The sequence below is a fragment of the Anarrhichthys ocellatus genome, unplaced genomic scaffold, assembly GCF_004355925.1.
Source record: "Anarrhichthys ocellatus isolate YVR2014 unplaced genomic scaffold, GSC_Weel_1.0 scaffold6, whole genome shotgun sequence".
Taxonomy (NCBI): domain Eukaryota; kingdom Metazoa; phylum Chordata; class Actinopteri; order Perciformes; family Anarhichadidae; genus Anarrhichthys; species Anarrhichthys ocellatus.
The window spans coordinates 15636085-15658626 of NW_022280036.1; the positions used below are offsets into that span (position 1 = coordinate 15636085).

The 22542-nt window shown below is 43.1% G+C and overlaps 1 protein-coding gene across 1 annotated transcript in view; it reads left to right on the forward strand.

Annotated features, from left to right (window-relative positions):
* The window catches only part of itfg1 (integrin alpha FG-GAP repeat containing 1), a 130943-nt gene that overhangs the window by 72661 nt on the left and 35740 nt on the right, over positions 1 to 22542 (forward strand). Inside the window, exons 11-12 of the mRNA XM_031846445.1 lie at positions 12038 to 12188; positions 13856 to 13964. Coding sequence (XP_031702305.1) covers positions 12038 to 12188; positions 13856 to 13964 — 260 coding nt within the window. The remainder of the gene's footprint in view (positions 1 to 12037; positions 12189 to 13855; positions 13965 to 22542) is intronic.

Consider the following 22542-nt stretch of genomic DNA (forward strand, 5'->3'; position numbering starts at 1 on the left):
ACACACACACACACACACACACACACACACACACACACACACACACAGAAAATACTATGGAGTTTCTGGTTTGAGCAAAAGTGATTTTTGTGCATGAGGCTACCGTTTGTCCGTCTCTTGTGGATTTCTCCACGCACGATCTGTGCAGAATCATCAAGGACGCTTTTGCTGTTTAATTGTGACAGACGTTGACTTGACTTTTTCAACGCAGGACAGAAAGCGGCATGTGCACGTTTCCTCTCTCGCTCCCTCATTGTGGACATCAAAGTCCTAGTGTTGCCACCAGAAATGCTTCCTCCATTGGAACACGCAAACCGACGCCATTCAGCATAAAGACAATGGCCCCTTCTTTGCTCAACAATTTGCTTTGAAAAAATAATTCAATAATGTTTAGGTTTTAGGCCTCTCTGAGGGATTGTGTGTGTGTGTGTGTGTGTGTGTGTGTGTGTGCATGTGAAATACTGTTAATGCCTGTGGAGGATGCAGCTTGAAGTGCAGGGAGACAGAGAGAACAATGGATGAATCCTCACCTCGTCACCTTGTTTGGTGGGATCAGTCGTCCGACTGCATCGGTGTCTACTTATTCAAACTCAGTCAGCACTGAGGAATAATTATTGACTTCAAAATCCCCTAAAAAGTCAGCAAAATCCCCAGATATTAGTATAATGGGGCTCCGTTGCCCGTTTCTTTCTCTCGTAATTGCTTCCTTTCTTCCTTTCTTTCCACTTTGTGAGCGTGCGGCTGCACAATAGGGGAATCTTCCCTATGGAACAAGAAATTCTATGATTTCAACCAGTTAGTCATAATCTATTGTAGTGAAAGTGGTATTTGACGCGTGGGCGTCCTCGCCGGCCGTTAATGAAGAGCTCCCCGTAAACATGAGTAGTTTACTTCCACCTCTGCTGCGGTTCAGAGCGGTGCGACTTTTCTTTTTTAAGAAGCTATGATTATCCCCTTCGTGAGGCTACGCGCTGTCTTCTCTTCGACGCTGATACTAAGTACATGTTTTGTTAATTGGGACGGGACACTGACACTGCTCGGAGTCTAAATGATTCGACAATGGGAGCAACTAAGCTGTCAATGCATGGAGGCGTGTTAGCGATGGATACTGATAACATGCTGTTCAATAAGTCAAAAATATAAATACTGTAGCGAGTGAGTAACATTTAAATGGATCAAAGACCTGCTGTGTCCATACTACGGTTGTGTTGTGTCAGCACAGGAGAACGGTCTGATTATTTGAGTGTTTCCTAAAGCAATTCGATTAGTGTAGGGCAGGCTTATAACCGCACTGGCGTTGGTCTTCCAAATATGCTTCATACCATGTTATGCACGGTTCTTTTCTCAAAGTTTCCCATCATTTTAGCCTTGAACCAAGGTGTATTAACGCTGAAAAAACACCCCGTCAATAATTTGATATGTTCAGTCAGATACACAATGCATTAGTAAGTGAATAACGAGACACAAATGGTGAAATGCCACTCGTTGATAACCATTAAACTAGGCATTTTGGATGAAAATGAAGCGTAGTTCTGCAAATGCAGTGCCTATTGCACCTTAAATGTACTCAGAAACATTGGCAAACTTCTTCTGAACTCTGCACCAAAATCAGCCTATGACAGTAAATAAAGTCAGACGTTTTTTTGCATGAGGAAATGTGACATGCACTGTTTACGAGCCAATCGCAGACGTGATGAGCAGCAGCCTGCCCTTGATTTGAACAATGAAACAAATGTGGTGATCTCGCGTTCCCAGCAGTGCTAGTAGCAATTTTAGTAGCTAGGAGTGAGAGTGGAGGCACTTTAGCTGAATTATGTGGTTTGTGCGACGTCTTCCAGGACTGTAGCGCTGATGAGGCACTGCATGCAGCTAATGCAAGTAGTCATTAGCTGAACAAAGCACTTGATTTCCACATCGGCACAAAATGTGGTCTTGCGGCGAATTTTCGTTTTCCGAAAAGAAGTCTGCATCGTGTAAAAGTGCTTCGTAGAACTTCCTGTATCCCCATCCCTATTAAATTGAGTTAGTAACGTCATGATGTTGATGCACTAAGCTCCTGCAGCTTTTTACAGCCCTCCGCTGGGATGACGGTGAGAAAAGTGTCGGTTCCTCGTAGCAAAGAGCGCAACGCAAATGTGGCTTCGACTACCGGACTATTTTTACAGGCACTGTGGTTGTCAGTCAGAGCAGCCGGCAGCCCATTCGCTCTCTGTACTGAACTAGAAAACACACACACACTCTCTTTCTCCATTCAACGACTGCCCTCAGGGAGACAGAGCACCCTGCTGGCTGTGAGTGTTTGATGTTGAAATGGTCCACCCCAGCTTCATAAGAGCCCCCTATCGCAGGAGGAATGGTCTAAATGTCACACTCCACCGGCTGCTCCGCCTGCCTGAGTGTGTGTGTGTGTGTGTGTGTGTGTGTGCACATGTAACATGTAGCCATGCATGTAGCAGTAAGTGGTGAGAGGGAGCTATTTCTGGAATACAAAATGAGGTCACAGATGGAAATGGCTGAACTCAAGTGATTTCTGTTCTGTTGATGTCGCACCGCTACATGGCAGCACACCGCCATGTCCTGACTACACCACGTATTACTGGTGATTACAGTCACCGGCGACCGGAACTGTTCTTGTCCATCGCAAATGCACCGTCAGATGTCACAAGTGTCTTTGGAAAGGGGTGCGAGTCAGGAAGATATGGCACTTCTGCACAACACACACACACACACACACACACACACACACACACACACACACTAGCGTGAACGAAGCACATACACACATCCATGCGTCAAACTCTCCAGGCTATAGGTCAGTGAGTGTCTGCCAGTAACAGAATATTGTAGTTAACCTCTGCTTGAAGGTTGTTGCGCAGAAAAATCACAACCAACCTCTCTGTCCTCATTCAATGTCTTTTGGAGCAGGAGAAAGGTTTAAACTATCAGATCAGGCTTGTCCACCGTTGAGTTGAACATTTTGGGGCAAAATATGTAATTGCAAATGTTTCTCATCAGTAATGTTATTGCAATATATATTGCTTTTTTCATGGGACCAACTCAAGATCATTAATTAGCTACACAAACACATTTGTTGCCGCTAGCTGTCACTGCAGCGGACAAATAATGTTGCCGTTGGCTTAATCATCTCTTGAATATACCGGGAAATGGGAAAAAGGTCAAAATCGTTAAAACAATGGCGGACACACAGTCTTTGATGATACGATCGTGATTCTGTATGGCACTACAGGCTTTCAGCACTACTCCGGTGTGTAATGCTGCCTCCGGAGTCCTCTCAGCCCACTCAGCGTTGTGATGGGATCTCCATGTGGATGCTGGAGACACACGTTAACACCAGGTGTAAATGTAATCCGGTTTAATCATATCTAGATACATCCTGCAGACAAAACATATTTCAATGCAAGGTGTAAAGGGGTTCTTATTTATTGAAATCAACAATAGAAAACTAGTCACAAACAATTGTAAGACACTTCGAATTAGACGAGTGGTGGTTTGCATCAACAAGCAGGAAATGAAGTACATAATTCATCCTCATTAGTCTCTTGGTGATGGACTGCAGATATGGTAGTAGAAAGTCACAGCAGGGAACTTGTTGCGACGTCTACATCAGCGTTTGAGTTCGGATAAAATGTGATGAGCTCGGAGATGAAGTTAAAGTCAAGACAACACCTCATTCTGTGCTCACTCAGGTGCAGCGGAGCATCAATTAATGTTTCTTGGTTACGTAAAGCTCACTGCTCTTCACCTTTTTCGATGCCTGGGTGAGATTTCATCACATTAAGTTTTGTGTTGCTCTGTGTGTGTGTGTGTGTGTGTGTGCGTGCGTGTGCGTGTGCGTGTGCATCTCCATCTCCATCCATCAGTATGCAGCCCAACCGAGCAGCTGCCAAGAGCTTAGCAGGCTGTTGCTAGGCAATGCCATTTAAAATCCATCCTTCTCTGTGTGTTGGGAGCAGGGTAGCTGCGTTGGTCTCCCGGTTTTGTTGCTAATACCGGGGTTGGGAACTGGAGTAGCGCGAGGCATTTGCCTCGCTACTCCCAAACTATATTTTCTCCTCCAACGTTGGTGGGCGGCTGGTTTGGCCTCACATGACTTCCTAAACAAATAAAATGAAGTGGCTTTCTAGGGAGCTGTTCACTGGTAGCATAATTAAAGTGGGGGTTTGCCATTTGATGGTTACTTTAAAAGAATGTCATTATGCCACATTGTGAGTGTGCAACGCTGCAATGCTATTACAGCAAAAGTCTGCGGAGGTGTTTGTATGTGTGCTTCATTTAACAGCAAGCGCATCTTTTTTTCTTTGAGGTTATAATCTCCAGTGTGGCCACATCAATACATCTCTGGTCCTCTGGCATGGGTTGATATAATACAGCAGTTATTCAATCGATATCCAGGTTCTGTGATGGTTTCCATTAACCTTTCTCAGCACCCAGTGTCTGATAGGTCTCTGAATTAATCACAGTACAGCGTGCCAACCGGTATTATTTTTTTCATGTTATTTGGAATGGATTTAACCAGCCAGTTAGCCTGAGCAGTGACAAACAAAGAACAAAGCAGCACCCACAAAAAACAAAGTCAACGGGAAAGGGCACAGTACAAGAGCTTGATTGACAGGTGATCTGTGAGGAGGAAAGTGCAACAAGGCTACACTGGCTGCCCTGTGAGGCTGTGCGGAAGAACAAGAACGCTTTGTTTTGCAGGTAGTTAGTAATAAACAAATTACTGTAACAATTAATGTAACAATTTAACCTAGAGGTGGCGATAGAAGAACAGTTGAAGGATTGCTTTAATTGGTACAATTCATCCTCTGGAGACCATGAATGTCTATACAAAATACCAGGAAAGTCAGTCCAATAGTGGAGGACCAATTTCTTCATTCTAAATGTGTCAAAGTCCGTCTGGTATCGGTGTGTACATACAGTTGACATCAGTGACCAAATGTGCAATCAGCTTTGATTCCTCAAAAGCAGCGCCATCCAGGGAAAAGCTGGATTACCCAACATAATCCAGCAGAACTGAAAACATGTCTTCTTTTCTTTTCTTTCTTTTATTCCCATGGTTGTCCACATGCTGTCTGTTACTGTATCAGAAGCTTAGTCAGTCATTTTGGAACAATATTCCTGTGGAGACATTAGCAGAGCCAGTGTGCAGGCTTCTGGGGTTGCTGTACAGCAGCGACAGATGGGGACTTCAAGGCCATTGCCCAAATTCACACCCAGATTTAAGCATTGATCTCTCTCACACTTCCACCCACTAACTCGGCTCCTCTAGCATTCAGGGATTATGCAAGATTGTATTGTTTCCCCAGCCGGGGTTTATTGGCAGGCTAACAACACTAATCTAGCCTTAATCTGAATTGCAATGCATGTGGATTTGCAGCTGGTGGCAACTTTTAAGAAAAGTGACGGAAGGAGAATGAATGCAAGACTTAAATTTGATTGTTTTACACATCGAGATTGTCTTTTCTAATGAAAATCTTGTTTTACGTCATTGGGAAACAAGCTCATTTTCTGGGTGGTTGTTTTGTAATCTTGTGAACAAAAAGACAAGTAAGGACAGGATCGCAAGAAAGCTGACTTTGTAACACGACGGAGTGAGAGGTGTGGGGGGGGGGCGAGCGATGGCAGGTGCCTCGTTCGGAGCGGTGACACTACCAAAGGACGTACAAGTACGTATTGAGCACATTTTATTGAGTGAACTACAGTGATTTACTGAAAAGAGCCATTACCAGACTGTCTGGCATGACATCCTCGCTCAAAGCCTGTGCAACAGACGTTAAACTTTAAAACTTTATTTTATCGTCCTCCAAAAATATTAGAACATTATTTCAAATGATGACATGAATAAAGTAAACCAGAGAAAAGTGAAAACTGTTCAGTTGTGTTCTTTTGACACAAAAATCTATTAATTCAATAGGTGAACTAGATTAAATACAAAGTTCAAATCTAAAGCGGACCAACCTGAAAGGCTTTTTCATCAAGAGTTTGTGAAGTGGTTTAGGAGGATGGAGGAGAGAGTTGGGAGAGGGACGGTAGGTCATTTTGTCAAGGAAAGAAGAGACTGTGAAGAGCCGCTGTGTTGCTTCCATCATTAAAACTCAAAAGAGCATTATCGAATGCACCCACATCACACACTGCAGAAATAACACACTGCTGGAAGGAGCTTTAAGAGAGTCCTCGGTGTCCTGATTGGTAGGCAACTAAGGGAAAGAAATAGGATGGAAGTGGAGGGGGATGGTAGATGAGTGGATAAGAGGAAATAGGAAAGGAAAGGAAAGAAGGCACATCAAGAAGGAGGTGGCCATGTTGGTGTAGCCTCTCAGCTTGAGGCAGATGAGTAGGGAGATGGAGGGATGAGTGCACGGATAGGTAACGGTGAAGGTGGACAGGTAACAGGGAACTCTGGGAGCGTCTGAGGTGGAGAGAGAGAGGGGTCATCGGTGTGATCAGCGGTCAGCCTCCTGCCAGCCGACTGCACCTCTGGAGGCCAATTAGAAGGGAGGCAGGTAGAGGTAGGAACAGTGGAGGAGTCCCCGCAGGCACACACACCAACTCACTCATCGACGCTGACACTGGGTTCACACAATAATCGAAAGCCCCCAGGCACACACCCCAGACACACACACACACATGCTGACATCAGTGCAGACACGGGCTGAAAGTGCACATTTCTCTTCCTCTAAAAGCTCCATTTTATTCAAATGTGCTGTTTTTCATGGTATTTTTATCCCAGATTTCTTTTCAAGCTGACATCCATGTCACAATATAATAAAAATAAAAAGTGAACCGACGTTGCTCACTGTTGCTTAATCACAGGAGAATTTGACACCAAAATAAGAACATTTTGTTACGATAAAAAACTCTTAAGTTTAATTAGATATATTATATATATATTTTTTAAAATATAGTTAGTTTGTTTGTTTTTAGCAATTTCGGAGTTTGTTTGTTTTATGTATTTCTTTTTGTAGCTAAATATAAAGTTATTTTTGGCCCGATTCCCAAATCGGGCAATTGGGTATCCAATGATAGCAGGTCCAATCCAATAATTATATTTACTTAGATGACACAGCTGCCCAGTGCACACTCAAGATAAAATCTGAAAAGTCAACGCAAAAGAATTTTTAATGCCAAAGATGCTCAGTACACAAGGTATTTAAATAGTATAAAAATACATACCTAGCAGCATAAAATATCTGCTAATTGTGTCACATCTTAAAGGAACACCATTTGTCTATCACTCACTCACCTGCGATATAAACTTTATTCAGTTTATATCGCATGCCTTCACGGTGAATGAAGAATCAAAAAGTATTCCTTTAACTATTATAATCTTAAATCATTGATATGAAGAGAAGTTTCACCGGGAGAATGTGACTCTTAAACTCTTTTGGTCTTGTAGCAAAAACACAGGAGTGCTGTTACAGAGTGGACTTTCTTCCCTCCCAAATAAACTTTGGCTGAGCATAAACGCCAGCTTGCAGAGAGCACCAAAACCTGGCAAATGCCAAGTTTTCTTTTAGCCTGACATCAAGCTACTCACAGAATGAACGTGTATTAGGCAACAACTGGTACGATCTGCGGGTTAGCGACGGCTAACTGGATGTTTTTTACGTTGTTCTTTGCTAATTATACAAAAGAGAGGAGAGCTAGAAGTGGCATTAACAGAGTATTAACCAATTAGTGCAGTGCAACTAAATCATTTTCAATCAACTCTCTGTTTTTCACTCACGTGAAATGCTGACAGTGTCCAGCTGTCTAAACTAGAGCAGCATTGGAACACTATTATGCTGAGTTGGACAAAAAACACAGTGGAGTACAGTAAAAGGATCAGCTCTTGATCACCTTTATTTAAGCCGATAGGATCCATTCAAATATGTCCGGATGGGCCCAGTACTGATCTTTAGGACCGTCTTGGGTAATGTCTTAATGATGATTGGATATAGTTCAATAAGGATTTGTGAATTAGTTGGTTTACAGTCAAACCTGCTGCAGTCAATACAGAACTAACCGATAGGGAGGGAAGTTGTTTTTGTTTTCTGTGTGTGTGTGTGTGTGTGTGTGTGTGTGTGTGTGTGTGTGTGTGTCATGGCCTTGAGTTCATCACCACCCCTGGAGTGCTGGAGTGAGTTTCTTTTGAAGTACAAAAATCTCAGAAAGGACACACATTGGTCAATAACAATCGAGTTCAGCCTGGAACTTTTAAACAGCTACATTTCTATCTATACACACACGCGCACGCACACTCTCACAATCCCAGTTGTGCTTTCACAACTTTTGGGGACTTGACATTGATTTTCTGGAGACTTACCACAACAACTATCCACCTAATCTTGACCCTTAGCATAACCTTAAATTAAGTCTTCACCCAAAAATGTAATGATTTAAGTTATGGGGCATTTTGTCCCCAAGTTTGTCCCCAAAAGGAAGGCCAGTGCCCACAATGTGACTATAATTAGATTTATGTCCCCACAAGATGGGTAAAACACACACACACACACACGTGCTGTCCCTGGAAAATTGCGATAATTTGCTGCAGCTGGAGACCTGATTATCTGCCGGTGAGCCAATCAGGGCTCACCATTAGGAGTGTGTCTTGGCCAATAGGTGCTGCAGTGGCAGGTCCTCAGTGACAACTGGTCTCATTCAGTGGTTGCTGAGTTGAGTCTAATGAGAAGGGAAGAAGGGGCTAGTGCATATGCTGTATTGATGGATTACACAGAATGACCTTTCACTAAACCTCCAGCTAGTATATGTATAATCACAGCCAAAGGCAGTTAATCCAGGCCCCGCCCCTCCCCTCCTCCCAGCGCACATAGAGATGCAGACATCCTGAAAGACTTTGTCATCTGAACTGACGCTATTCTTAGTCCGTGTGCTCGAGGCATTATGTGTCCGCTTCAGGAATTCATTAATTTCTTGCCCTTTCCTGTACTTTGCAGTGTTTTAAAAACAGATGCTTGTCATGAATCCCGACCTTACCCACCAGTACAATAACCAGGGTATTGCACTCATTCCTTGTATTGCAATGCCGGAAGTGAACAACATTAAAAAGACCATTTTAAATTTTGCCACAAAAATTAAAAAGTGAATTTGTGTCCCTCAGGTGCATGTAATAAATTGGACGGGTAAAATCCCCCGAGGCTTGATAATTGTTTTAAGTTGATCTTTTTTCGCCATTCATGGTGCCGTCTAAAAATATAAATTAAATGAATAATACTGTAATACACCAAGTACTGAAGAAAGTTTTTGCAGTCAGTCACTCTCTTGGAGCGTGAGTTTTAGTTGAGAAAATGGAACATTTACCGACGGGACCAGACTGGCCGACCCCTGCACGCTGACTCAATGGCCAGACATATACGCACCTTGCATTGCCAACAGCTGCCTACACAGCAAAGAAACCCCCCAAAACAGTTACGATATGCACCAAGCGTTTCAGAGATGGAGAGACAATGTTGCTAACAGTTTAGCTTCTGTTGGCCACAGCCAAAGGCTCACGGCTGCGGCTGAAGTTAGCAGAGGGCTAAACTTTTAGCAGCATTGTCTCTCCATCCGTGAAACGCTCTGCTGATATTGTCTTTTACTAATTGAAAGTTGGAGCCGTGCTCCTTCGCTTCTGGCGCCCAACAACACAGCAAGATGATATTTTTGATGTGTAACTTCAGCCCGCCACTCTCAGGCGACCGGTGTTTGCCTCCAGTCTTTCCTTTGCTTTGCCTCCAGCTAACACCGCGACGTCGGCACGAGGAACAGTCTGTATGGGAGAGAGGCAGCAGGTGTGGCACACTGGCAGAAAGAGGGATGTTTTACGTCACGTTTTGGTCTGGCTTATTTCCAAATGTAAATTCCCGTAGCTGTTTATTCTGTATTTATAAAAATGTGTGTGATATTTTAGAAGTTGTTAACTGAACTTTGCCTTCTTCATGTAGCTTCTCTACTGCCATGCATCATCATTTCCATAATTATTCATTTTTTTCTGTGAAATCCCAGCGTTCATGCAGGTTGACGGTACAAGGTCTTAACATCAGACCATCCTGCACTGCCAAAATCCAGCTGGACTGTTGAACCGTGCCTGCTGCCGTTTACCACAGCACGTGTGCCGTTTGAAAAAAACGGCAAGCAAAGCAGCCATTAGATACTTTGTGAAAATGTTACAACGATACAATACAACAGCAACAAATCTAGTTAAATGGCACTCTGTTACTGCTTCAACGACTTCAATCATTTTAAAAGCTTAGAGCGTTGGAGAGGCGTACAGAGCACATTTCAACTACGAAGTTGACCCCTTGGGTGATGCCAGCCTGTGTTTTACTGGAACATGCGGCTTCCATGCTGAATTTTGTCTATGTCTCCATTTGTAATAGAGATGCGTAAAGACAAGAAAACCCATCTATCTGTCTCCGTCACGCAGTGCATCATGTGCATTTCGCCCAAGCAAAGTCGACCCACTTTCAGGGTGGGCGTCACGTTAATGACAGTAATCGATCAACGTTTTGTACAGGAACACGCTCTATACGTTGCGACATTTCCTTTTTTTCCGACATTGTAACGGAGTATTTTTTAGCTGCGAGTGCGGCACATTTGATGTTTTTCCACACTGCCTCACGCAGTCTTTCAAGTTTTTAAAAGCCTCCTCGATGACAGATGTCCCACCAGGCTCTTAGCTCCGTCACCTCCCCTCCCAAGACACATGTGTTGGAATAGAGTGGGGAGTCATCTAAAAGCCTGTGAGGAGGGGGGGGACTTTTACACTTAGTCTATTTTTAGACCAGAGCCTTTTTTTTGTTTTATTTTTTTCCCCGTCGCCACTCCCACGAAGATCTAAGAACAGGTACAGAGAACCGTCTCCAAAGACGGAGAGACGCATAGAGACAGAGGGGGATTCAATCCCCCCCCTGAGAATCAAAGGGAGATGGTGACAGATACTGAGCACACAAAGTGCAGGTAGAGAGATGGAGAAAAAAATGAAATTGAGTCCCAGAGTGGCTGGGTTTTATTCCAGCTCCAGTAAATTACTCGCCTCTTGCTGAATACAGGGTGTGGTCACCCGCAATGCAAAGTTTGCTCAATGTCCATATTGCTGTGTCTTGCTACAAATACGTGCATGCAAGATTTTGAGTTGTGCTATAAGTGCAGCAAGGTCATTTTTTATTATCGACTTATGTGCAGCGGAGCAAGAGAGCAGTGCCTGTGGATTGTGTGCTATTAAACACCGGTGCTCTTATTTTGAAAAGAGAAAATCAGCCCTAAAACTTAATTTGTTGCAGAATGCAAATTTGTGGCCATAACCTAATGTTATTTCTGTGATTGACAGTAAACCGAGCGGTTATGAACAGTCTTCTCAATGGCCATGCTGAGTAATCATAGATTGGAGATCGCGGTTTAACTGCTAGTTGTAGACGGTCGAGCTTCTTTAATAGCGGTTTTACAGTTAAACCCACCTGACTTCTATTATTCACTGGCAGGCAACACTGGTTGGAGCCACATTACACAAGCACCTTCAAGGTGAAGTAAGTAGGAGTTATGGGCAGAGTGTGTGTTACCCAGCTGAGTTTAAGGACTCATTTTCTGGTTCAAAGCTGTACGCGGTGAAATACAACAAATGTCATTTGGTTATGAAAGCCCACAAATTCCACAAGGTCACCATTTAAAGTTCAGTCAGACACTTACAGTACATAATAAAAAAAGTATTGTGGACTATTTATTGCATCAGATACAGCACTATCATGTTTGACTCAAAGCATCAGTCCCCAGTCGTTGTGATACAAACCAAAACACTGCATCACACTACGTCGATGGAGAAATGTCCTGCTCAGACTCTTCGTTTCCCGCTCGTAGCAGGAGGAAGATGGGGCCGGCGGGGGACGTTTGCAAGGACCGGGGTCAGCATCAGAAATGATATGCGAGGAGTCAGCAGAGAGCTAATTGTCAGATTATAAATACCACCACGCCGGCGTGTTTAAATGTGACTTTAAATGTCTCTCTCTCTCTTTCTCTTTCTCTCTCTCTCTCTGCCTCCCAGTGCTCAGCAGGCCTTTCTGTTGGAGAACGTGCCCTGTAACAACGCCAGTTGTCATCGTGTTGGGAGGATGTTCCAAGTCCTCTGGGACCAGTCAGATTTGGGAGCCATCCAAAATGCCGTCATGGCAACGTTCTTTGACATCTACGAGGACGTGAGTAGTTTGTGTTGAGTTGATGTCGTTCAAAGCTTGTTTTGATCACACAGCACCACCTTCTTCTATTTCTCCACACCTTGTACTGCATCTGTCTCTCCTCTAAATGTCCCACAGCGTTTGTCCGTCCCCTCTTATCTGTCCAACTCTGGCATCTACAATGGCACTGCTGTCAGATAGTTAGATATGCCACTAAAAATATCATCCCCTTGTTGAGATTGTCTACAGTATTAAATATTTTGATGCCAAATGGAGAAGAAAATGAATAAATCTCACAGAGCACACAAGACTATTTGATTTCTCTAATGCAGAAAAGTGGATTATGTGTAAAGCTTTGACGTCAACAAAATGATTTAAGTTTATGCTTTTCCTTTCATGCTCAGAAGTAATATTGCAGAATTGGACTGAGGACACAACAATGTCCTGTTCAATTTAGTGCTCGTTCCTAATCAGTAATGCCGTTTAACGCCCATTCTTTAGCTTGTGTGCGAGCCTACTTTACTCCATCACTGCCAGCTTTGTATTTACAAGACAAAGCACTATAAGTTAGCCTAATTCTCACTTCTTATACATGCTGTTATTTTTACACCGACTGTCTTTTTCAATAATGTCAACCTGGAGTTCTGTCCATGGTGACAATGTTGTGTTTGTATGAAAAAGAAAATGATGCACCCTTGCAGAGGTACAGTACATAATACAAATAATACACACAGTCCTAATCACATATAGATTATAATTGAGGAGACAAAATCAATAAATATCCACTATATCTAGCAAGTCACACATCTGCTGAATTTATCTGGTTTACTGCAGCGTTATGAACCCCAAATCAAACCAATTGTGCTGTCATTTAATTGCAATAAACAAAATCAATCAAAAGAATGCCAAATTAACTAGAGTACATCACGATGCCGATTTGTAAAAGGTCTGAATTCATGCTTCGTCGGGTCTGTCCGCAAGACGACAAACAACTTTTAAAAAGCTTGTTTTCTGAATGGAGTTCAGATCAATCGGGAATATGCTATGCTAACGCTGTAGCTGCTCCATCAACAGTCAAAATAACGTCATCTGAGCTTAAATAGGGCAGCAACGTTATTGTTTATTCACGTATACATTTATACACGTATGATCTGTCGGTCTCTGTAAAAATATGAGGTACAATAATAATACATTATTACCTCCATTTCTGATTCAACGGTTTTTTTGCGACACAGCCTCAAGCGAATTTCTCAAGCAAGTGGATACATTTCAACTCGTGTATATGCATATAGATATGTATATGCGCAAAAAAATTGCTTTGTGTCTGGTTTGAACACACCTTTATACACGTTTGCACCCAGAATGTGCGACTGCACACAGCACAGAAGCTGCATTGCAGCCTGCTGTGCATGCCTGTCTTATCAGAATTAATTATTACTGCTAATGCGGCCTGTCTGTTAAATTCAGCTCCTTCTCTCTGTTTGCCTCTCCCTCGCTCTGTGAGAGAATGCGTAAATGGTAGAGAGGGAGAGAGACGGAGTGAGGAGAATGGGGGGGGGGGGAAAGGGAAGAATAAAGAGATGATAAGATAATGCCGAATCAGTGTGTTAGAGGGATAAAAATGTACATCAGAAGACACACACCAGGCCTCCATTGTCCCTTATCTGTGTGCCTGTCTTCATTTGCAGGGTATATTAGACATGCTGGTTCTAAGCCAGGCAGAGGGCAAAAAAGACTTGATCATCCACGCTTTGAAGAACAATTACGAAGCCGATGCCTACTTCGTTAAAGTGATGGGTAAGTGACTGATTCGCCGAGTACGCCCTGTTCCTCTCTCCTCTCCACATGCCTCCACTAGTTTACATGAAGAAAGAGAAAGCTCCCCTTTTTGCCTCTTTCTGTCCTCTTCTCCTTCACTAATCACATTCATAGAAATACAACGGAAATTTTAATATTTTATGGTTGCATGTATTTTTTTTTTTTACCGGAACCGTTCCCCTTAGACCAATTAGAATGATTGAACAGCTCTTTTCCCAGACCGAGAAACCAGATGGCCACGACTATCATCCGTCATGTTATTTTGATTTCTAGCCTCGAGCTACTCAGTCAGGGGGGGGGGGGGTCTCGTCTGAGCTTTTTGTTCCATTTCAACCTGCATTTAAAACGGCCACTGACTTCTCCTCAGTCCTCTCTCCCTGGTTCTCCTCTTTAATCTTGTATATTACTTTAAACAAAGATATACTGTGAGTACAGCACGATAAGGCACACGACTCCCAGTGGACTTGCCCCGCTCATGACACAAGAGTGGGAGCTGAGTAATGGGCTGCAAATTGAAATTGATTATGTTTTACTTGTTGGAAAGGGCACAATAAAAGTCCGACATATTGTACTAGAAGATTCCATTAAGAGGCTCTGAACCTCGTTGCTGTTTGCAATCAGACTGACTTGAAGTGATGAAATCATCCTAAATTCAGAACCTCTGGCTTGTGTGACATTGTTAACTAGTACATATTTCATACCAGATTTTCTCAGAACATAAATATAGTTATGAATATAGCTAAGTGCTGAATGTAAACCTCTTAAGCACGACGCCCCCAAATTTGGGGGCTCTCGGGCTCAGCACCCCTGAAAATATTGTTCAAAAAAATAGCCTTATTGGTCGCCAGTATTGTGGATTGGTCCAGTTTTTTTTCCAGATTAAACAGCAACGTATGGGCAATACTATCATATAAATCACTTTTTACACACTCCAAACACAACTATAGACTACTAGTATAAGCATCTAGAAAACGTGGCATAAAAGCATGAAATCCTGGCCAGAAATCGCCGTTATGTGTACGGCAAATCAATATTTGCACCCTGATGCTAGTGGCTACCAAGCATTGCAATGCATTTTGTAGCATTAGCACTCGTGGCCGAACGCATAAATACCTTCGGTTTTTCTCTCCGTGGAAGCAGTAGAAAGCGGTGAGTGGACAAAGGTACCATCGTACTGCCCTCCGCCGAAAAAAATCATGGGTTTTTGGTCCGGTTTTATGAAAAATGAGTGGAATAACGTCGCAGATTATCCGGTTCAAAGATGGAATCATAGTTGCTAACTGCATCCTGTTTACTTCCGAGCTGTTTCCAGAATAAGAGAGGTCAATCCAGTTTGGGCGAGCGGTCAGACTTCCGGCGAGCGGAAATTTACGCTCGTGGAGACGCGGCACTTCTTGCAACTTTACTGGCTGAAACTTCTGTCAATCAACACCAAATTCGACACACGCCTTCCTGAGACTTTGACGCATCGAAGGAGGGCTAAATCGACCGATGATAGGCTGAGCTACAGCCCCATACACACACATGAACTGAGAAAATCCTATAGATGACCGCCAGAAAGATGCTCTGACAGGACCCTTGCTCTCAAAATGATTCCTAACAGCTGTATTTGGATGTATTGAATAATATGAGTGATAAAAAAAGTGAAATATATAGTTATATAGTATATAAAAGTACAATGTAAGAGCTGCAACAGCTGGTTCAAAAGTGATGACCTCGCTTGACCTCTCTCTACTGAAGCCTCTTATTCTTCACTTTATCCCACTTTAACCTTTATTCAGCAACTACTGATTGGTTGTGCTATGATTTGGGAGAGTTTTTAGGGAGATATCTGCATTATTTCAAAAACATATTAATAAAAGTGCTTTTTTTTTCAGGCGAACCTGATTATTTTCAATTTGAGCTGTGTAATGTCTTCATTTACTATATTAACCAGCAACATATACACAATATTACCCACTGAACAATCTCACAAGTGTTGTGATATGATTATAGCATCAAAAATTATTAAAATAGACCTTGTAGTTACAGAACTATGGTCACTTTAGTATGGGTATGCCATTTTCGAGCAGAGGCCTACAAATAGGGCCCGAGCTTAAGAGGTTTTAATTAAGTTAGTGATGTAGTGTTATACTACTGTTTCACACCGTGTAGCTAGAAATCCTGGATGTGAAGTCAGACTGGCACCTTAATTACATGTCAGGCCCCTCCCTCTCTCCCCATGTAACCCGTCACTTTCCACTTTTGACTGCCTGATGAAGGTGTCAGAAGTGCCAGAAAAATAACCTTTAATCTGTCTGCTGCAACGACAGACAGAAGACAAAATGTTCACTGATTCAGAAGAAATAGCAACATAGTGCAATATGCTGCGTTTCAGTCGCACTTTAAACCCGGTATTCACAAATGATGTCTGACTAGAAGCAGCTTTTGAGTCAATATCTGTGTGCGATGCTCAGAAATAGTTTTTTTAAATTTATTTTTGGCTCGCCGCTTTTCCTTCTCAGTTAATAGAATTTTTTTTCTTTTCTTTCTTTTTTATTGTAACAGCGTTTGAGTGAAATTCAAGACGCTGTCTTTTGAAGTCAAAATGTTGGTACAGCGTTAGTACCTAGTGACATTTGAGGAAAGCAAAAATAGTTCCACTCAAGGGTGGGCCTCCGCACAGTTTAATCTGTCACTCTGCTCGGCTCATTAGGAGGAAAAGGAGCGTCGTTCATCCCTTTCTGTTGCAGAACAGTTGTTGTTCTGTCTTCTTTTTTTTATTTTTTAAAGGGAGGGGCTACAACTGCTCCTCTGCTTTCAGAATCATAAGAAACGCACATAAATCATCACCATGCCCTTGTAAAGCACTCTTACAGTATGTAATCATTATTATTTTCCAAGTATTACGTCTACATACACATTTGAACTGTCTAATACATACTGCCTGATAAATATGTAACACACGCCAGGCTCTCTGATATAATAGAGACTCGACACTAATAAACAGCAAACTGAGAATAAAGACATTCCAAGCCCACACTGAAAAACAAAGGTTGCAGAAGCAAATAATGTGGATTAAACTGAATCGATTCATATTACAATACAAAATGACAAGATTCTCACAGTATACTAAAGTCATATTTGGCGTTTATCAACCGGAAGTGGTTTCCTGGAACGTGCTCAACTCTGCAACGTTGAAGTTATCTCCATGAGGAGCGCTTGTGGTATCGCAACAGATTGGACTTCATTACAGTAAAGGAAGTAGAACCACTGAGCTCAATGTCTTTGTGTACATTGTACAGGAAGAATAGCTAAATGACATCCATGATGTCGTGCGTCCTGCTTTGCATCTCAGTATTTATTGGATATTTGTTTGAACGCTTGGTTAAAATCAATACAGGGTCCTAGTGTAGGAGTCGGTGGTTTCCAGGTGCCCAGTAGAAGTCTACATGGACTATATCATGTAATCGCTGTGGTCATACACTGTTGCGCATACTGTCATATGTCCATACTGGGCCTGAAAGATTAAGCATCTTTAAACTGAAAGAGGGCATTCGTCAGCTAGCTCTTTAGTGGAATTAATGACCAGCTGGTGTGGTGAACAGTAGTCAGAATGTTCCAGTTTAAATTTCAAACGCATCATATCATTGTTTTCTGCTTTATCACCTTTTAAAAGCTCTGGAACTGTGAAGCTACGCATCCAGCAAGTCTGCAGTCAGCATGCCAGCGTGCAGAGCCGTCAGCAGTATAGAGCTCGTTGGTCAGATAGCAAGACTTTTAGTGAAGTCGTAAGCGGCTCGTCATCGTTACCCGAAATGGACGTAGCAACACGTATTTGTCATTTGCTGTAGAAACGAGATAGTTTGAGATTCTCTCCAGGAAGAGTGGGCTCAACAGCAACAAGGCAAAAAAAAAGCCCAAAATATATTTTATTTTATTTGACAATAAACAAGAAATTTTAAAGGAAGAGCCTCTCAGCCTCCGTGTGTGTGTGTGTGTGTGTGTGTGTGTGTGTGTGTGTGTGTGTGTGTGTGTGTGTGTGTGTGTGTGTGAGTGACCTTGACGACTCCCCCGAATCAATTCCTTTTGTGCCGCCTCTCTGAACGCCGCTGTTCTTTTTTGTTATCCACGTCTTGTCTCACTGCGGCACATCAAACAAAACACACACTGATACACCCAGACCAAAATGCCTGTCTTCGCTCCCCCACCCTGTCGATGGCAAACACTGTCAGCCCCCCCCCCCACACACACACTTCTTCCCTTTATTCGACATCAGTTATTACACGTTTGGTTGTGAATATTTCATACGTGTTCGGTGTCGCATTTGCTGCATCTAGGTGCGTGCAGACTAGCGAGCAAACGCCAAGCAGTCGAAATAAAAATGTATCCGTCAAGTGTTACACCCTGTCAACATTTCATTCCTCTCCCCTGTGAACGGGAGCTCGAATGCACCTTAATAGCCTCGCACCTCCCGTGAAATTCCCCTCGAGGGCAAATTTGTTTATTCTTTTCAGGCGTCTCTGATAGCATTACACTGTAATAAGTGAGACTGAGTGTATGAACTCCATATTCACACGTTCTGTCAGCCAGTGACGGGTCTTTGTAGACAGCCTGATCCAGTCCTCCGTTCTGTAAGATGGAATCCCGTTTTCTCAAGATGACATCGCTCAACCCTCCCCCGAGCATTATTGAACAACACCAGCTGAAGGATTGACTTTGTGTCCGACTCGGTGTGTGTGCAGCTTGTGAGTGAAAGGTAAGGTCCCACGATGCACGCAGACTTCCCGGGATAAATCCATCACAGGTTGTTCTCGGACAGCAGCCTTGCCTCTCGGCCTGGACTCTTGCTGGGCTTTTTCACACGGAGATGACCTGAACCCGTACCGGTCTGACATCTCATCCTTGCGTGCGCCCCGACATGCAGTCGTTCACACACCAGGGCGTTCCATCAACACCCCTGCCTCTGTTGCCACAGGTGCATATATTATTTAGCAGCAGGCTAGAGGGTTTCTGTTGTACAGCTGCAGGCCAGCGATTGGCAGCTAGCATGCCGTTTGGTAAAAAAATAATATATATATATGTAGGTACTAAAGAGAGAGAGAGCTCAGGGTTGTAGCTCATTTTTTAGCCCCTCCATGTAAGATTCTTCTCAAAGTGGTTTGTTGAATGCTGTTTCATTTATAGTCCCTCTGCGTGTTTTCTTGGCAGGTAATACAGCGTATCACAAAGTTTGCATTGGCTCGGGTGTGCTAATCACTGACATTCACTTAATTTTGCTAATTTTGTATTGCAGATTAGATACTCTATTTTTTGTAATGACTGTGGAGCAATGCTGACATGTTGCTTTTTTGTTTTTATTTTGCTTATTGACATATTGGCATATCATAACAACAGATTCTACCTCATGGACCACCATGAGGGTGACATTTTTGCTTTTTATTGAAGCAAACTAGTAGATGGATTGCTGTGAAATTTGGTGCACACATTCATGGTCCCAGAGGATGCATTGTAGTAACTTTGATCCCCTATTCTTTCCCCTAGCACCACTATCTAGTCCAGATCATTAGTTAGTTATTCATTGAGGTTTGTGTTGTCTGTCTCGGACAGGCTCGCATAGATAAGACTCGCCTCCTTGACGTTGGAATAGGAGAATGCCGACCATGTGATCGGCAACCAAGACCCGTTCCACGACCTGAGGCAGACCAAGTACAATCTCTATTGTCTCGGCTCAGTCAATACGTCTCGTACCCTGCATGTAGCAGACGCGCTATCATCTGTGAAGTGTCATCATAAGTAAAACAGATGCTTGTTTTTGAAGCGAGACAGTGTGAACTATAAATTGCTTTTTGAACGTGGCTGCTCATCAACTGATCATTAATCATGCTGCCAGTGTTGCGATTAGAGTTTGTTCGGGGCGACCACATTTCAATCCCGTATATTCATCACGAGGTGTGAAATAGAATTGATTCTTTCCATTTTGGACCCCATCATTGAAGAGACGTATATACGTTTATTATTTTTGGATTTTAAAGGAACGTAGAAAGGACCTGCGTCCCTGTCGAGTCTTTCACAAAGCAAAGTGGTTCCACTTTGAGCTCAACGAGACAATGAAGCGCACAGTGTTTACAGGGTGGACAGATGGACGGATGATTACTGCTGAGGAGGGAGGAGATGGGAGAAATCATAAACTCCAAAATTAGAAACGGTATCTCTGCATGAGCATCTCAGATTGGAGGGGGGAGGGTGAGGAGAGAGAGGGACAGGCAGAACTGTATGAGTTGATTAGTTTCCTGCTCATTTATTAGGATGCAGATTAGCTGCATAGAGAAACATCTGGGAGCTTTTCTCATGCCCAAATACTTCCTCCTCCACCTCCACCAAATCCAGCTCTCACCTTCCCACATTTCCTCATCTCCTCTCCTCCCCTCTCCTCTCTTGTTCGCCCATCTTCTCCTCATTGCTGGCCTCTTTCTTTTCCTCCCCTCTAACCCACTCTCTTGCCCTCACCCCGTCCTCCTGCCCTCACCCCCTCCTCCTGCCCTCACCCCCTCTCTTTGGCAAATGCCTCGTTTCCTGTCCCCCCTGCTCTCCGCCTCTCTCGGCCTGTCAGTCAAGCGCTGCCTTTTATTCCCTCCTTTCATGTCATTCAAATGACAACGAGAAGATTTACATGAAGTCTCTCAGTGTGGCTCCGTCGTCCAGAGGAGGGTTTGACTGGAGGCTGTGTGTTCAGATCGGTGTGAATACTTTTTCGGTGTCTGCTGCGGCAGAGTGGGAGCACCTGCTCCCGTGTTTGTCAAAATAGCAGGCTGCACCAGCTTATGTTTACAGTTGAAGTCGTAATGGCTCTGCCTGCAAAATATGACAACAAGCCAGCGATACAGCACAGTCTACTACATTTTGCGGACATTTTCTATTCAGTCATTCAGGGAACAGTAGTTCACATTTTCTGTTTCAGCATAGTGTCTTGTAATCCCTCTCCTGGAAGATTTGTGATGTTCCCACCTCTAGTTCAAAAGGCAAATAACAGGAATTCATCAACCCAGGCACTTTTTTTTTTTTTTTTTGCCAATCATATCAGCCGTTGCACATCCTGACCAAAAATTGAGAATAGCAGCAGCAGCAGCAAGGAGATCACTGTGATACCAATCTATTTAAAAGGAGACCTATCATGAAAATCTCACTTTTTCAGTGCCTGTGCACATTTGGGTACCTGGAGGCCCAACCAACCCACGAACTGTGAGATGAGATCTGCCAGTCACTCTACAAGCCATTCAGATTTGAATCCTCTTCCTATGTCACATGCAAGCTCATTAGAATATAATAATTATAATAATAATATGAGAATTGTTATAGAGTCCATCCACTGAGGAATTGAGGAAGCAAGAACAATTTGAAAATTATGGGGAGCATATTAGCAGATGAAAACTTGAATTGGAGTTGGCCAGTTCGAATGCCTCAAAATACATTTTGCTCTGTGGCCATTGGTAGCGCCCCTAACCCACGTAAAGTCCCACTTAGCCTTACCAGGCCACAACAAACGGGAGGAAAGTTTGTGGGCTGGTTTTGCAAGGCTAACATTAGCCTTCGTGACCCAGTGCTGTAGGCTAGTCCGTTTCCTTTTTACAGCTGTGGGAACTCGACTGTGGTGTTAAAAGTACACTAAATGTGATTTATACGACTTTTCTATCATTCAGAGGTTGGCTTTTTTTTGTAAAGGGCATTTGTCTTTGGGGTCTTGGATAATTCTGTTTCAGATTTTTTCCCTGTATACATTACATTTTATTTCCAATTTTTGAAAAGCACATTTGATCACACAATAAAAAGAGAGGTGGCACTGCTGTAATTTCATTGTAAAGTGCTGCCAACCTAATCCAGTCTCGATAAAGAGAAGATGTTTTCTCCAGACAGTTAGCCTCTCTGAGGATGTCAAAGTTTATCCTAATTGATATGGCTAATTAACGCGGTGGTCACGTTGCATTTGTGGTGTTCATCCAAAAGTGAAACAATGTGGGAGCCACTGCCAGCTGTTCGGGGACAGTCGGCTACAACAACACTATAATGATGTCACCCAAAGTGACAAGGGGGGGCTTCCTCTGGGAATTCAAACCTCACGGCAAAGCAGTGCTTTGTCTTACTTACACTTCGACCAGACAAGACAATAGCCATCAAAGTATGTCTAATGAGGGCTTATAGGGACATTCTTTTATTATTCAGTCAGGCACACATGAGGAAACCAGTTTCACTGGAGACATTTGTTAAGAAACAGTTAAATGTCCTTTTTTATGGCAAAGCATTCACACTAATATCTAAAGGTTCAGTGCTACATAGGCTTTTATTCACCAGACAGAGAAGCAGAATTTCTGTATATGTGCGCGCATACACACAGATATGTGGTACATGCTGCACGTACCATATGTAACAATACTTTGTACATCATCCCTGTGACATGGATTACAAAGCTGTTGGCAGGTGGTCATTTCTGGAGTTGCTATATGTTAAGACCAGATGTCAGCTCACTGTCATTCTGTGTGTGTGTGTGTGTGTGTGTGTGTGTGTGTGTGTGTGTGTGTGT